The 18,518-nt window shown below is 30.0% G+C and overlaps 1 protein-coding gene and 1 non-coding gene across 2 annotated transcripts; one reads left to right on the plus strand and one right to left on the minus strand.

Annotated features, from left to right (window-relative positions):
- Positions 1-1,065: 1,065 nt before the first annotated feature.
- On the plus strand, positions 1,066-1,137 carry Trnap-agg. Its single transcript has one exon. It is a non-coding gene; the product is annotated as a tRNA-Pro (tRNA).
- A 1,322-nt stretch (positions 1,138-2,459) lies between these two features.
- On the minus strand, positions 2,460-18,109 carry LOC123664048 (endochitinase). Its single transcript, XM_045598667.1, has 10 exons — positions 18,055-18,109; positions 16,844-17,013; positions 15,155-15,320; positions 10,447-10,669; positions 9,781-9,904; positions 9,272-9,469; positions 7,573-7,869; positions 5,493-5,684; positions 4,384-4,458; positions 2,460-3,189 (listed from the first exon to the last, which is right to left on the minus strand). Exons 1-10 carry the CDS (start codon positions 18,107-18,109, stop codon positions 3,067-3,069), a joined length of 1,623 nt encoding a protein of 540 aa, XP_045454623.1. The 3' UTR covers positions 2,460-3,066.
- Between the last annotated feature and the right edge of the window lie 409 nt (positions 18,110-18,518).

Below are 18,518 nucleotides of genomic sequence, written 5' to 3' on the forward strand. Positions count from 1 at the left end.
GTTGATTATACGATTTTCCTGTTTCATTTTCTCTTGTAAAATATAACCAGAAAAAGAATTGGTTTTGTAATATTTGAGTTTATCTATTATAAAGTAGCAAAAAGTCTCATATTTCATTTTCTTATAAAATATATAGGTTTCACCTACTAATATTTTTAAATATTAGCATAGGTTTATCTATCAACTGTACCTACTAATATATTTTAAACTAATATTAAAAAAGAAAATAATAATAACAATTTTTCTACATAAAAATATTGATTGTAAATTGTAAATAAAATACTAAAGATATAAATATATGACAATAATTCTTTTTAAGCCACTTCAAAAAGGGGGATGTCCCCTTTTTAAGTTTTTTTTTTTCCTTTTCTTTTTCTATCCACGAGAGAACGAAAGTAACCGACATAGCCCACAGAATTACCAAATTGAAGTGGCAGTGGGCTGGTCATCTGTGTCACAGGACAGATGGCCATTGGAGTAGACGTGTCCTAGAGTGAACACCACGTCTTGGCAAAAGCAATGTGGGACGTCCTCCGGCCCGTTGGACCGACCATCTACGTTAGATTACCGGTGTAGGCTGAATGAGGATTGTGAAAAACCGGGGTGTCTAGCTCGAACTTGGGAAGGTCTATGTCCAGCAGTGGACTGCAATAGCCTTAATTAACTAACTATCTTTATAATTACTTGATATCTCTATAATTACTTAATTATGTATCCATGGACACAGGTTACTTCTTACTTAAAGACTACGAAAGTGCGATTTCAAAGGAATGATTCAAATATCATATTTTACTGTTTAACATCTATTGATTATTAAACATTTCTTTATGTCACATTCCGAAATATCTTTTATTTTGCAATATATAATTTTCATCCAGTAAGCTGACGAGTTCGGGTCCACATTATTTCAGATCCTCTACTTTTCTATATGTATTAATAAGACCTTCAAATTCAATCCTCAAATTCACGCATAACATGCTAATATTGAAAGAATTAAAAATAACTTTCACCAACTCCAGTAACTAGTTATGAACAAGATGTATAATTTGCCTTCGTCTACTAGTTGGCTCGTTGGTCTAGGGGTATGATTTTCGCTTAGGGTGCGAGAGGTCCCGGGTTCAAATCCCGGACGAGCCCAATAAGTTTTTTATTACCTTTTTTTTATTACTATTTTATGAATCAATACTAGTGCTGCTAAATAATTGCAAGCTATTAAATTATTTTTGTAAAATTTATGGGTGATTAGAAGTTTTATTTCATATGATAAAACTCACCATGTCAAATATTGTAAATATTTTTACGTGGGACGGATTTTTGGTGAAAATTACTAAATACAATTTCAATTTAAAATATTATTTGACACAAGCAACATTCAAATTCATAATACGGTAAAATATATTTACGTCAAAGGATTCACGAGATGTCTTACTTTGCTCATATCGTACGGAATACGAGATAGAAAATTTCAAATGTTTATATTAAGACATTAATTTCCATGTTATGAATAAAGCGAAGAATTTATTTTAGAAAGAAAATAAATATTTCGCTTAAGGCCGTCTGATGCGTGCCGTCATTATCAGTCTGATTTAAAGAACGTTCTCGAAACAAAAGGATTCTAAAGTCAACCTGCGAACATTTTCATACACTTTTGTTTTATTTTAAGCATTTTGTACGAAATATAAATATTGTTCTAACGATACTATGCTTTAGAAAATTATGCTAATTTGGGAACTTAATAAATTTAAGTTGTACGTTTGCAATTTTTAAATAAACTAACTGCGCAGTATTTATTTCGATATGTAACGTTGTATTATTAATAAAAAATAAGTAACTATCGTTTTAGCACATTAATAAACTACATTTAAAATAAAAACGTTTCTAGTGGAAAAAATGCAGTACTATTGTATCAAATGAATCTATCAGTTCAGCCTGTTGTTACAACCCACTGCTGGGCAAAGGCATCTTCTCCATGCAAGAACAGGATTTGGAAGGAGAACTTTATTCACCACGATGCGCCTCTGCGGTTTGGCGAATATGATCCCTATACGACGGTCTCTATCAGGTATTTATGATAACAAACGGGAGCGATAGCTTTACGTTTTCTCCGAGGCACGGTGGGGAGGCACAAGGACAGACATCCAAACCAGAAAGAAATTTTTTATACAAATACAAATATCCATCCCGAGCGGGAATCGAACCCGCAAATCATTGGTGTTTAGGCGAGTACACGCATCACTACTACCAGAGCGGTTGTGAATCCATCAATCTGTCAGAATTATATTTAAATTAATTTTATAAATAAAATAAATCGTAAGTTATGTGGGTTACAAGCGATTTATGATAATTTTTAGACTTATCGTTGGAGATAAGTTACTAAAACTAAGAGCTTTATTCTAGTTTTAGTTTTTTTCCATAAGTTTAAGAATATAAAGTAGGTAGTGGTAATAAAAATGCCGATATATTTTTAATATTTAATTAGCTTCCAACAGGACAATAAATTATACGGTAACAGCTTATTTCTGACAAAACTTCACTTTTTAAATGTTGTCGTTTCTTCTAACAATGATATTAGTTCTACATAATACCAAACAACTGACACTAAAATAGTATACTTGTCAGAAATATTCCGTCGAATCGTAAATTATAATCTAATTATTCATCTTAAATCTAAATATTGAAAACTTTTCAACATTAACTAACAGGCAGTGTTTTAAGGATTTCTATAATTTTAAAGTATTCAATTGACAATATGTAAAACAATTTCAAACAAATATTCATTTCACGTAATTTTTAAATGAAACTGTTTTAGATTTTTAGCGTTAAAATATTTACAATTAAAAACATATCAACTATGATTTAAAATGCAATTATTTAAATATGAGCAAAATATAACTTCGAAAGTACTCACAAAGGCAATTATATTAAGTTAATGATGCGGCCATAAATAATGATAAACGTCATTATTTATTGCAAGAAACAAAAAGATAGATATAAATATATGTAAAATAAGGGCATGTTAAATTGCCTCAGCTAGTACTTTGAAATGAAGACACATATTTTATATATTTATGCTCGACATTCTGCTCTGTTAGCGTTTTCTGGCCAATCACATACGTTCAACTGGGTGTTGAAAACGGTGCCCGACTGGCACGTGAACTGTACGCCTTCGCCGTTCACGCAACGCCAATACTGGTAAATAATAATTGTATTAATGATATTATCTTTAAAGTGCATAATTATATTAGTCGAAATAAAATTTCTTTATAATACATATTTCCATAGATGTGATGAGTTTGCCTATAAGTGCAATGTATAATGAAAAATTGATAAAATTGAAAATTGTAACGTTGTACATCGTGTGGGGAGCTTCCTATGTAATAAAATAAAAATAAATAAAACAAAAAATGGAGATTATTTTTTATGAATTGGTTAAATTATTACGTTGTGAATTTGTATTTGAATCTTTTACGTTTTTATGGTTAGGCTTTCTGGAAGATATGGTTAAATAGCCATAAGCCCGCCTATAGTATTACACCATCTGTAATCATTTTAAAACTATGTTTAATAATGTGCTTGTGATGTACAATAATATATAAATGTTATGTTATGTTGTGGAACTGAAACGTTTAACCATATTGTAATAAAGTAAATCGAATTACAAGTGAAATAAGCTAGAACGTCTATTTTAATTGCATCAAATTAATTCTTAAATCGATTTCCCGTAAGCGCTTAATATTATTATAAAGCGATGGAAATGGCACGCCGCTTGGTTTTAAATTGACTAGCTAATAACTTGAGCTTCAACTTGAATTCAGCAATATGAATGTTAGAACGCAATTCATCATTGAATCCTTAAATATAATATAAAATATTAGTGTTCTTAAAGTATGTAATGTAAAACAAATTGCTTTGCAATTTTATGTAATAATATGTAAATTCTTTTTGTAACATAGTTTTAAAGATTTTTTCATAACGACGTATCCGATTTTGTAAAGCCAAGAATACTCGTATATAATATGCTTTTTTTATACGCGTGTAATACGAGCCAAATATTCTTTTTAATTTATTATATTTATAAAAAAAGACTATCTATGTATCTAATTATCTCTTTTAGAAGTAAATTTTGACAAGATGGTAATCTTGCCAGTATTCATATTTATTATTTGTACTTAATACATTATTTTAGAGCAATGTAACTCGATAACAACAAAAACAATTAAAACTTTTATAAGTCAAATAAAACACTCTGTTGAATTTAATATTTTCTTCTCATTATTGTGCTAAAAAACGAAATAAACTAACTGTTAATATTTCAAGCTTTGTTAGAGAACAAAAGAATGTCAGCAGTTTATCAAATGTAACAATTATTCAATGTAATCTCACCTTATCGCAACTCTTTTTGTCCGGAACGTAATCATTTTGGGAACTGCAAACTTCAGGGGTGTCCACTTCATTTTCCTGTTAAAATTTTAGATTTAAATTGTACAAAATTTTATAAAAATATGAAATTATATTATACATAGCTTACATGTTTACTTATTTGCATTTTTGTCTAACATATTTTTGTATAACATATACTTTCGATTTCAAAGTATAAACTTCATATTTGTGATATTATATGTTATTATGGTATTATATTGGTATTCTATGTTATAAAGCTCATTTATTGAAATCCAATAAATTTAAAGGAACAGAAGATTGTAAAATGTTACATAATTAGTGTAATTGAAATCAAGTGCGTAAGTAAGTAAGTAAGTATATTAACGTACTAGAAACAATCAATATTGATTAATTTGAACAGTATCATTATAGTTTGTATATTTTTCGAACGATTATATGAAACTTTATTGTTGCCTCAGCGTAAAACAATTTATTAAATTGGATTGATCTATCAAATGAACGATTTAACTTAATATTCCAAGAAACATAACAAAGTATTTAAATACTAGCTGACCTGGCGATATGTTTCGATACGTTATTTTGCCGCTAAATGCTATTAAGAAATAGTGGTTGGTAATAAAAAAGGTGAAAATTTAGAGTTGTATGTATTTTTAATGCCAAATCATAGTAAAATAAAAATTTAAAAAAATGCCCCAGAAATGAAAAAAACATATTTTGGGGTGGGCCACCCTTATAACTTAAAAATCGGTCCAGCCGTTTAGGAAGAGTATTGTAACTAACATTGTGATACGAGAATTTTATATATTAGATTTTATTATATTTTGCAATTATAAGCTTTTGAGAAGTATTTCAACAAATAATTTTGAGTTATTAATTATTTTGTATTATGTGTATTATTATTATAGCGATTTATTGAATCAATTAATATTTGATATGATTTTTGTAGTAACAAAACTCGCACGAAAATATACGATCGATCATTGAAACAAAATTTTTACAGTAAAATTGAGTTCCGATATGACTAAATTCTACTGGCACGCATCGCAAGCTATGATAATAAATAATACACGGAAAAACGAAGACATAGTTACCGCAGGAGGCTGTTCAACTTCTACTGGAGCATCTTCAGTTGACGATGGAGCCTGGGTCGATGTTTGTGTCGTGGGCTTTTTGGTAGTGGTGGATGGCTGGGTAGTGTGTGGCGGGGCAACTGTAGTGGTAGTGGGAATTGGAGCGCCTTCTGAAGGATCAGATGGCGTTGATGGTGGCCTTGCCCATTCAGGCTGTAATTTAAGAAATATTAATAAAAAAGTTATAAAAAAATTTAAAGTAAATCCCTACATAGATCAATAATTAAAAAAATTTATGTGGTGTCCATGGGACACCAGGTAGGAACGAAGTTCCTTCGGATAGTATAGAAGCAACACAATTTGAAAAAAAGAATGTTGAATTTTATATATATTTTCTAGTTCTTGATTTTTTTTATATTGTTGATGAGTTTTTAATTAAGTACCTACATAAAAGTATTTAGGAAATTTAGTATTTTAGAAAATAACAAATACTGTAAAATAAAATAAATAAAACAAAATAATAATAATAATAATTCAAACCGTTAAGTCAAATAAAAAAAATCATATGTCTCTATTTATTTTTGTCGACAGTATAAAATTACATAAATAATTTTAAAAAGTTTACTAGTAATATTTTAGTTACGTCTACAAACGTCATATTATACAGTCGTGTGACTGATATTACGTCACTTCCGTTATATATTTTTCTTATGGTTTTAGTATCACATTTTTTTAAGTTCGGTTACCCAGCCAAATGTCAAGCCTGCCGTAAGGAACATCGTTCCAAAAATATTTGAAATTCAGTAAATGAAGACAACCGCTATGGTGTAATGCGAGTATCCACCTAAAACACCGACGGTTTGCGGGTTCGATTCCCACTCGGGATGGATATTTGTAACTGTACAAATATTTCTTTCCGATTTGAATGTCTGTCCTTGTGGGTCTCCCCATCGTGCCTCGGAGAGCACGTTAAGGTGTCGGTCCCCGTTATTATCATATACTCCTGATAGCGATCTTTGCTCATCCTCCTTCTCCTACGTGGAGAAAGAGATCTATGCCCAGCAGTGGAATGTTAAAGGCGTAGTAAATGAATTAACATTTGAAAAAACTACATCAACATCAAGTGTCATTCACTACAATCTTAAAAGATATATTTAGACTTGAGTGAATCTATAAAAAGTATTTCATTGACAATTGAAATATTTAAAAAGATAAGATAACATATTTATATTGTATTTTAAGTCAGAAAAAATACCAATGTCACAAAAAACAGCATAATAAATATTTATGTATCCAAAGTAAAAAGCAGCCTAACGAATATAGGACATCGTCGGATTATCCCATTGGTTTCTAGCAAAACTTGGCAAAGCAAAATAATAAGTCCAAGCCTGACTTGTTAACTTTACCAATAACGTTCCTTATTTGCTAACTCCCGATATTACAGCCGTCAAGAAAATATATTATATAAATTAACTATTTTTTTTTATTGTTTGGATTACAGCTTTATTTTGTTATCGTATTTTAATAAACAACTCAGACGTGTATTAATTTAAATATAATTGTAAACATTTCAATTCAAAGGACCTATCAGATCAAATATATATAAAAGCTTTTTTATTTCAAATATCTTAAAATTTCTTGGAAAGGAGGTTAATGACCTAAAATTCGTGTTAGACTCTTGTAACTTTACACGTAATAAATTTAATAGTATCGACTATTTAAAGATGTTTGTAATCGTTGGACTTATCTATACTTTATTAGGAACACTATATAAACACCGATAAGCAAATAGGTAGGTATATTCTTTTGTCTGTTTATTTTGTGTTAAGCATTTATTCAAAAAACTTTTCTTATTTCAAATATATAAGTTGCTCAGTCTTATCATTGTTCTACGTGATGTTGTGATCAAATACTCAAACACTTTTGCATTAACATTATTAAACATAAACTATTACATCGGCCATAAAATAATGGGGGATATTAAACTCTAATACATAAGGGGAAGGCTATCCAATTTTGGGATGTTCAGACTGTTTTCAATTCATTTAAGACACAAGAAAAATATTTATATTCCCTTCATTAACTAAGTTAAAATACTTACTGTAGGCGTCGTATTGCCAGTACGTGGAGGTGGCACAGTATATGATCGCATATGTTTATACAAAAGTTTCATCAATGGATTTGTTTCACCACATAGACCTCTAAAGTCATCCATGTCTATAGCCCAGGTCATCGCACCGAGGTATCCCTTCTCTTTGATCCAATTCATCTTAATTTCCACACTCTTAGGGTCTTCGTATCCAACCCATTGTGTACCTTTGTAGGCGTAAGGGCACTTGCCATGGTCATCCCACTTTTTAGTCCACCCGGATTCGGGTTTGTCTACATCCATGCAAATCTGTAAAAAATATCGAAAATCAAACAAATTATACTCAGCCTAATTATATCGTTTAAAGTAAACGAGTAATGTGAAATAAATTTTTAAATACTTTGTGGTTTTCAAGATTAGATGTTACCATGAGTAATTATATATATATCATAAGTACAAACGTTACTACTAATTGTTGGTCCATATAATAATTAAAACAATATCTATATTATGGTATAATACATTTATTTCAATTTTCAATTCCCATTCCTTAACGAAACACTCAATACTCATTTTCTTCGGAGCTCAATGAATACTTATAAGGAAGACGTTGTGACTATTAAATATTAAAACTAATGTGCTTACGCGCTTTGGTCATACTGAAAATAAACAAAGGGAACACCTGGCCAACCGCGCAGCAAATCGACACCAGCAATTTATACGAAGCTAACTCCTAAAAGTGAACTTTACAATAGAGGCTTATAAAAGGGAAAAACGTGATACCTTTTATATTAATTAAGAAACTTATTTGAAATTTGGTATCTTTAATAGTTAATTTATTCATTGCAATTTCACATTTTTTTTATTACACATAAAAAACACATTTTATCAAGTTCGCATTAAAAAAACAAAGTTATCGAAAAGTCGAATTGGCGTAGTATAAATTGTTGGTGTCGAAATAAAGGGCGTAAAGTTACTGTTCGGCAATTTTCTGTTTACTTTTGTCTCCCCAATTGAATGTATTGACTCTGATTAGTTTAATCTTTGTCGATTAAGCAAAACCTCAATAAATATTTATTTACTAGCTGAACTACAAATTTTACAGTTTTACGAAAACATATAGTCTAACAACAATCGAAATATTAAAGTATGACTAATATGGCCTCTAATTTTTACATAAATTAGAACATAGGTAACATAAAATGTATACCATATTTTATGATTTATTTACCTTTTTTTAATATAGCTGTGAAATTACGCGCCATGGTATATAGGCGAGATTTTTTTTACCCGCCTTCAAAAAGGGGGAGGTTCTAGATTCAATTGATTTTTCCTTATAACTTATTACTGGCTGTAATTATGATAATTCTTTTTTTAATCGAAATCTGGTGTTTATCTGTGATCCCATTTAAATTTGATTGAGATCCGACAAGTAGCGTCATAATTCGTATTTAATTGATTATTTTTTCGACTACCTATTTGTATTACTTGGTGATGTATATTAAAGTCGTCTATTATTTCGTTTTCTAACAAACACAATTATTACATTTAAGTTTTGTTTACGATAAATGGTACACGGTAAAGTTTAATTATAAACTTATGTTGTACCTTGAAATGATATATGTACCAACATTGTAATCGTTCAATAAATTAATTTAAAAATTAATAAAATATGAAAATATTTAAAACAACAACTATAAAAGCTACTCACTTCATAGTAAGACCAGAATCCTGTGGCATTAGTGTATGGTGCAGGGTTTCCACCTCCAGCTTCCTTGTTGATGTATGTTCCTAATCCATAGTTGTTGTTACCAGCTGACAGAGTGTAGGAGCGGCCATAGAATGGTACTCCGACGACAAGTTTGTTTGAGGGACAGCCCTTTTCTTCCCATAAATTAAGACCATCGTTCTGAAAAAATAATATTCTTAAGAGCTTTGTGCTTTTATTTTGTTTAAAACATTAGGTACCCATTATTGACAAACATGGATATTTTCGACTTACAAAGGAAATCGGCGCTTACTTTAAAATTATGATAGGAATGTATAGAAAATATCACTATTTTTTTATGTTCTGCTCAGCAATACACTAATAATATACATCATTCATAAACCTGTATTGGCGGTATTTCAAAACCTAGTAACCCTACCTACTTATTGGCTTATAGAGCAATGAGACAAAATAAGCTACAATTATTTATCTATACAGAAGACTATACATACCACGTTGAGTTTCTCATAAGCCCACTGGTCGTGGGGACGCTTGTACAAAGGAGAGTGTACATCCGCAAAGCCTGCCCAGTTACCGCGGAGATCATAGGACATCACGTGGATAGCATCTAATTCCCTGGAAATTGTGGTCTACTTAGAAGATGTGACACCACGGATTCACATACATAAATTATTTACGGACTATCTTAATGATGACAAAATATCTATTTATGCAAAAAATAAAGTATTATTTTTTGCATAAATAGATATTTTGTTAAGAAATTCTTAATTATCTCTTGTCTATTTTATTCCTTTTTCTTTCTTTTTTTATTATTTGCAAAAATGTCTTGACTAAAGTTACTGTTAATGTTTACAGTTACCTGTTATAAGTTTTGACGAACCGATAAATCACGACAATCAATAATTCTCAGTTCGTCATAATAGGTATTATTTAAAAGTTACAAACTATTAAAATGTTTATATTATCACACTATTTGTATTTTAAATTTCTTTTTTGGTGATTGGTGTGATTTGGTTCGGTCTGTGATTTAACAGATACACACATATGAATAATACAAAATCCAGCAAAGTATAAATAATAAAAAATCGTCTTAGATTAACTTTCAATGTGTGCATCAAATATTTATTAATTATTTAAAATTGTAACTGTTTACTTACTGGCAAAGATCCGGCACATGATATCCTTCCATCAACCGGAAATTAGCAAGAGGCACTGCAGCTGTCAATTCCCAACTCTTACCAGCCCTGATGAAAGCTCTTCTCAGCTCTTGGACGAGGAAAAGGAACTTGTCTTTATCAGAGAAGGAACCACCACGATCAGCTGCACCAGGATATTCCCAGTCGAGATCAAGACCATCGAAGTCATACTTGTGTAGAAAATCTGGAAGAAATCAAATATTGAAAATTTCGTATACCTATATATAACCTACGTATCAGAACAAATCATTTTTATTTTACTAAAAAAATACAGCGGAATTGACCTCGTCCTTTTTAAAATTATTTATATAAGAATTCAAATACAAGATTACTGCCGAAGACTTTAAAAATGGTAAAAATTTTAACCCAATATAATACATGTGTAATAAGAAAAATTCTTATCAACCACTTCATTCAACATAGTTCAACCATATAAAACAAATAATACACTCGAGCTTACTTGATAACTAAATATGATTGTGGATATTCTTAAAGAATATTGGTCTCGATAGAATGCACGAGAAGCTAATAAAAGATTTCCAATAGAATATAGAATGATTAAACGTTTATTATTATTGAGATTTTTAAACAGCGTTCAATAAACTTAATGGGTAACTCTTTCCATGATCCAATAAATAAAGAACGATGAGACCTTTTATTTTTATTGATATTCAAATAAATATTTAAAAAATATAAAATTGAAAGACAATAACACAAAAGCTCGTCTCTCCTCACAGTCCAATGGTTATATTGTCATATGGATATTTCTTAATAAAATGATTTTCATGTGAAACAACGAATGCCGTAGACACAACAGAATAATAAGTTTTGAAATCATTTCAGAAATGGCTTTAAGACTATATATATTTTTATAGTATGTCATTCCAAAAATTATGTATTTAAAAATCGAAACATTATTATAGACCTAAAATTGAGTTTTTTTAGACTGTTAATGACAGTTGAGTGACAAAATATTACTTAGATTATATAACCCAAGAGCCCATGAGGGCCAGACCTTCGTCATTTTATAAAAGCTGAACGTTTCTCAGCGCATGCTCCCAACACAGGTTGAAGCAATGGCCAAATATGAAGTTCAACTCATGGTTACTTTGGCAGATACCAGGTCTATCTATTGGGAGTATGCACTGAGAAACCTTCAGCTTTTATGAAATGACAAAGGTTGGGCCCTCCTGGGCTCTCGGTCTAATATTTTTGACATTTTATAACAGTATAAACAAACACGGCCGATTTCACACCGCAATTTTTTTCGTGATTATATCGATTTTTAAAAGTTTTGTATTATAGAAACTTTTTTCTGACAATAACAAACACGACAAAAAAATAAATATTCAATTTGGTTTTATCGTTCGGAAGTAATTCCCATACATACATATCGAAGATTAATTTATATTTATACAGATTATAAATATTGTGTCACATAAGTAAATAATGAAACAATTGTTCATTACGATGGAGGATAAATATGCACTCATGAATGTGGAGTAGTATTACGATAAACGTACTTACCCAACTTACACAAGAAAAAAAAAATACAAGAACTTTGTGAGAATTTAATCAGTGAGATTGCAGTGATAAACAAAGGGAATTTTCATTTTTGCAAGTCTCCTGCTTATACTAGTTCATTATTTTGAATTAGAGAAGGTAATGTAATTATAATATTTTTGTTCTCTCATTTTTATTTGTATGAATATATTAAAAGTTTGTTTTCGTTGGCTAAAATACAAGATGGCATTAAAACAATAAAGTAATACTATCATTTTTGGAATACTTAACCACATTTAATATGTGTATTCCGGTTTGTGCAACAAACTATTAAATAATCAATTATCTATACATAATGACTCACTGAGAGCCGTTGAGCTACTAAAATTATTTCAATACATTTAACTCCGTCAATTATGAAATAAAAATGACCATAGTAAATTTAGACAATTAAGTATCATACTTGAAATTAGATTGTATATCTGTGACCAACATTACTTAGTAATACTTAAACAATTTTGAAGAGGTGGCTCTTACCATTTCTACTATGAGTCTATTCAAACGTATCTGGCATATAAAAATTCCCTGCACCCGCCGAGTCGGAGTCACGTTTGAATGCAAATTCTAGGCATTATTTTAATCACATACCTCACTGCCTCACTATACCGTTCAGATAACAGCCCGACTATTTTATATCGAAATGGCATTTATCCAATAACGTTGGTACACTAGGAAATTTTTGAATTGCTTAATGCATCGCTATTTGGATTGAATATTATTATTGTCTTAAGCTTGTACCTTAATAATTTATTCATTTACTAGTCTACTCTTACTTACTCATTGACTAACATTCCCTTGTTATTTCCTTTTTATAACTCCCGATGTAAAGAAAATTTTGGAATAAATAGTATCGCTAGGTTTTTCCGTATCTTCAGCTATCTAAGTGTCAATTTTATTGCTATTGCTTTAATAGTTTTGTTTGTTTTGTATAAAAGAATAACAAACATCCATCCGTCATCAAAAACTTTTCAATTTATTTTATTAGATTTGTTGTAAAACTATATACCTATATAAATATATTATATTAAATAACAATTAATATTTTTTGTATAAAATTATTAATTACTATATTTTTTTATAAAAAAAAATAAAGGTTATTTACTTCGTTTGTACTTCGTGATTAAATGTCACCAGTTTGCTTGTTACAAACTTTTTTTTTAATCAGATAAAGTTTTATTCTTGAAAAACAACGCCAATATTATGAATGTATTTAAACCGAAAATAAAATCAAAATATGAAGTTAATTTCTAAGAATAACGAAACTTCTATTTTGTAGTATTTTATTTTTAATTTCATACAATATATAAATTGTAACCGAGTGAATTAATAATGAAATCAAGCTTTTTAAACATTAACATTAACAACAATAACAGTTAAAAATAAAATAATATTGATGCTTAAAGAAAATCTGTAAAACATAAACATTGAACCGCCATCGCATACTCTTGGCACATCTATAAGTTTGCGGAAGAGCAATAGCAAATCAAATCACGTACCAAAAGCACTTGAACAACCTTTATATTTTCGACAACTCACTTCTCTAATCATTTAAAGGTTGTCCTTAATATTAAATGGACTTCGTAAAAGTAAACAAACACCCCACTCCTAATAAGTAAGCACTAATCCTGTGTCCGAGAATCGAAAACACGCACAACACAAGCAGAAACGCCTAACTCAACACAAACATCCGAATGATGAGAGGAATCGAAACCGCGACTGCTAGAGCAACACTCAGTTGCTGCGACCACTGAGGCAAACCACTGACAATACATATGAAAAATAATGATATTTAATGAGGTTGTATATCAATGACCCAACGAGTCTATTGTCTGTCCTCATAACAAACTGTAAACGATCGTAACAAAAACGATCCGTAGATAGTAATTTAATCCGTGTAAACATTTGATTACAACAACCGTGTAGTGGTGCTTATGCACGAGCCTAAACATCAATGGTTTGCAGGTTCGATTCCTGTTCGTGATGAATATTTGCATTTGTATAAAAATTTCTTATCAGTTTGGATGTCTGGCCTTATGGGCCCCACCGAACTTCGCAAAACACTTTAAGTTGTCGATCCCGGTTGTTATCACAATCACCTGATAGCGATCGTATCTTATCGTATCGTAAGCATTTGATTGCTGTTAGACTTTATTATTTTTAAAAACATAATGATTATTTTCATTATACAATTGACTTACTCATTTGTCTTAATATTCGTTTATAAATGCATAACTACTTTACATATTAAAAAAAGATATGCGATATAAGGTTTTTTATATTTTTAACACGAACATGTGTTCATATTTTACTCATTTATATTAAAAGTAATTGTACACACAAACACAATTCGTATATATTTTTGTTTGTTTCGTATTTTAATTTTTTTATAATAAAAATTAGCTCTGATATTCCGACTATTTTAAACGCCAAATAGTGAATTAATTTTGAAGTATAGCTACTCTCCGTTGTATTTCTAGACAATGGCGTTGTTGTTAATTTATTTGCATTCCCGCTGTGCTTAAACGAAGCTTATCACAACTATTCATTCGGTTTTTAGAATTTATCTAAATATACGTACACAAAATCTGAATAGAAACGTTTTTTTAGACCTATTACATCTAGAACTTTTTTCCTAATTAAATTTACTTTGTTTTTAGGACGAAATTCCTTGTAAGTGCGAGTTCTACTTCCACACAAAGGATTTTATACCATTGAAACATTATGACAAATTTAAATAAATAAATAACCAAATAATCTACAAACCTATACGAATAAAACTTTTTTACTAGTGGATTTTTTTTATAACTTAATTTATTATATACTTCTGTAAAAAATATAATTCTGTAGGAAAATAGCATAGCATATTAAAAATATATAATCAGTAAAAAAGTAGTGACGTGGCAACTTATAACTGTGCTAAATTATTAGTCATCTAAAAAGAACAGACAGGTGGACAGCATCGAAGATTTGACAACAGAATTCCATTAGCTAAAATTTAATAATTAAATAAAGATAATTAATTTATAGAAATAGATATGCCACAACAAAACCAACTATCAAAGCGGTTGAGACAAATAATTAATTTTAATTTACATATTGCACTTACCGACTACACTTCTAACGAATGTCATTCTAGAAGACTTCTGCGCCACCATGTGGGAGTATTTTGAACCACCCTCAGCCCAACCCCCTACCGCCACCATAAACTTTACGTCTGGATGGGTCTTTTTTAGGGCTGTGAAGTTACTAAATCCGTTCTTATCAACGTCCAGCTGAAACAAGTGTAAAGATTCACTATATTTCGTTTTCGAAAACAATGTCTCAGCTAATCTGTTTTAAGTAAAAATGTTACATAAATATAAATCATAAGTAAATTATTAACAAACTTCAATTATTACAATTATACTCTATTCGCGTTAAGAAAACAGTGACTCATCGCTGTCACTTGGCTAAGCCCTCTTGATCAACTGAAGGGCAGAAAATTAGAACGGTGTAGTCAAACTGACCAGTTAAACTAATTCATTCAGACAGACGCTCAAAATTACAATCATTTAATTGGTCAAAAAGAATGTCTAAGCTAAGTGATAGCGATGTATCATTATTTTCTTCACTCAAATAGACTACAAATAAGTAATCTTACTATAGCAAATTACATACAATGTCACAACGACAAAAAAATGTTCGTAGCTCATAATGCAATAAGAAATAAAAATTCGTTTTGATGTAGGTAACTAATATTGTAGCTGCACATTGCAATTGCAGGCGAAATATAAAATTAAATTTATAGTCTTATACAAAATACAACACCATTTACCAATGTCTAGAGCGCGGTGCAAGGTAAAAATAACAAATAATTTTTACCAGGCTACAATGTCGCTAGATTAATTACACAATTCTACTGGAACTTTAAGCCTTTTTCTAGTTCAGGTGCACTTATATTTTCTAGAAATATGTGAGTCCATAAAACAGCTTATAAATGAACTTCATATTATACGAGTTCCGACAATGCATTAAATAACCTTTTACTGTAAGTTTCAAAGCTATTCCACTAACATTGTAACCGCTTACATTTTAATTTCAACTACTGGTGTTTTACGAGGTTAGTACTAAAGTGTTACTTGTAGGTTTCTTGTTTAAAATAAGGTAATAAAAGGCTGGAAACAATTTCTTTTTAGTAATCACCTTTTAAATCACATTTTATCAAACAACAAACAAATCTTTTATCAAAACAAAAACTGTTGTTATTAATAAGAACAAGTATTGATTCAACTTTTTTCCAGCGAAGAGCCAGAAAAACAGACGAGTTTGTAACTAGTGACTTAATTCTTCTATTGTAAATTTTAGCACACAGATCTTTCTAAAAATACGTTTACGTATTATAATAATAGTCTTATTATATATTTAAGAGAATAATGAATAAAGTCTATATCTAATACAGTCCTATCCATCTATCATTCGTCTGTTGTCTGTCATATTCTCCACTTTCTTCTTTATTGAAGTAAAACTTGCTAACGCACGCTTGACTTGGGAAGTAAGCTGGTGAATGCGTGACAAGAGCGTTACGAAAAATATAATTATATTTCCTTTCGTCTTTCCTATTTAGGAGAGACGAAAGGAAGTTGAGAGGGAGATATAAGATAGTAAAGATAGAAAGAGAGAGAGTTACGTTTCGTTTTTCATTTAAGCTAACTAAGAAACGGACAACAAAGTGGTACAACAACAAAAATCTCAGTATTTTTATTTGTATATCACAAAATTAGTCGATTACTAACAATTAAACATAAATTCGTCTTACCTCAGGATCAATGACGAGAACTTCATTGGTCTTCTCCGTGACACCAATGAAGGAGTATATGATGTGTGTGCACATCTCGACCGGGATGTCCTCGATACCGTAACGCCCCACGCCCGGTCGGTACACCGCCCAATTGCTGAAGTAACACACTATACGCGCTTTGCTGTCCGCTGTTAACATATCATTATACATTAGTACAGATTGATCAATACAATATCTTAATATAGTACGATAAAGAAATAAAAATCTCTTAGTTTAATTAGAAAAATAACGTATATTAGATATCATGTAACATACAACAACAAAAACAAAAAACAAATCATATAGTCAAATATAGAAACTTTTTTTGAAGTATCTTAATATAATACATTATTCAAGTTCCTTTAGAATACATTTATTATAATCTAAAGTCTATCTTAAGAGTTGCATTTCTAAGAACACGTATTATATGAAAATGTAAGAAATGAGAGCATTATCTCGATAGGACGTCAGGACCAGACCAGTCGCAAAACGAGCACATCTACATTACTTTTAATATGGATTTGCACTAAAACTAAGCTAAATCTTTCATATTAACGAATGTACGTACTTATAAATTGTTGACTTTAACAGAATAGTTTCAATAAAACTATCTCGATCTTTTGGAGAAATTTCGTATTCTAAATTTTGAGCAAATACTTTGTACTTTACGAATTAATTGAATTGAAGTGACGCGGCTCGTTTTACTGCTGGGATGATTCTTCTATATATAAAAAGGTTAGGAGCCCAATCTGGCATACTTTTCTAAGGCGTTACAAATAGATTTTTTTTATCTATCAGAAGTTTTATAGATAAAATAAAAGTCGAAAACGACTAATTTTCTAGGTTGAGAATTAAAATCGTGTGAACATTGTTAGAACAATTGTCACCAAAACAACAGAATGTTCATCGTTAATTAAATTCGCCGTTCGTTATTTAATTTAATTTTAAACATTTTTTAATGCTAACAAAAATTATAATAAGCTAATGTTGAATGAAATAACTCAAATCACGACAAAGTAGGTATAGAAATAGAATTATAATTTTTTAGTTCTTCTCTGAGTTAAATGTTACACACATGACACATCTTATGGAATAAAACAAACAGTATAATTTCATTCAAGCGTTTAGATTTCGTTAAAGCAGTGCGACTAGACAGATTTACTAAGGAAAAACATTTTAATTAGACTTACATTCTGCTCTAGTAAATGCAGCCAGGACGGCCAACGTGAATAGTATTACTCGCATTCTGACCTGAAAAGAAAGATTTACTTAATTTCTTACAAGAAAGTTTCCAAGTTTTTAAGTAGCCGTGTAGAATAATTATGTCGTTTTCGTTTTCCTTTCATAAAATATTTCCAAAAGTTAACTCAATTTATTTCGAATAGAACATGATCTAAATTTTAATATAGTATCAATTCATAATTAACAAATTTTTGTGATCTAATCTTTTCTTTTTCATCAATAAGTGACTTCTATAGCTTTTTCGTTTTTTTTATTAATATCTCCATTTTTGGATTTCTTTATTTCTGGTCTTGAAAATAACGAACAAAAAAATAAGAATTACCCGATTTGCAGTCGTTCGGAAGTTATTATTTCGGTTATTCGTTTTTACTTTTATAGATATAATACAGAAAAAAAATGGAATCATAAATGC

The sequence above is a fragment of the Melitaea cinxia genome, chromosome 21, assembly GCF_905220565.1.
Source record: "Melitaea cinxia chromosome 21, ilMelCinx1.1, whole genome shotgun sequence".
In the NCBI taxonomy this organism is placed as follows: domain Eukaryota; kingdom Metazoa; phylum Arthropoda; class Insecta; order Lepidoptera; family Nymphalidae; genus Melitaea; species Melitaea cinxia.

Coding starts and splice junctions, on each gene's coding strand:
- LOC123664048 (XM_045598667.1), bottom strand. CDS start 18,109: ATGCGAGTAATACTATTCACGTTGGCCGTCCTGGCTGCATTTACTAGA. Junction 10,670..15,154: donor ATTCGTTAGAAGTGTAGTCG/GTAAGTGCAATA, acceptor GATTTCTTCCAG/ATTTTCTACACAAGTATGAC. Junction 9,905..10,446: donor CATGTGCCGGATCTTTGCCA/GTAAGTAAACAG, acceptor CACAATTTCCAG/GGAATTAGATGCTATCCACG.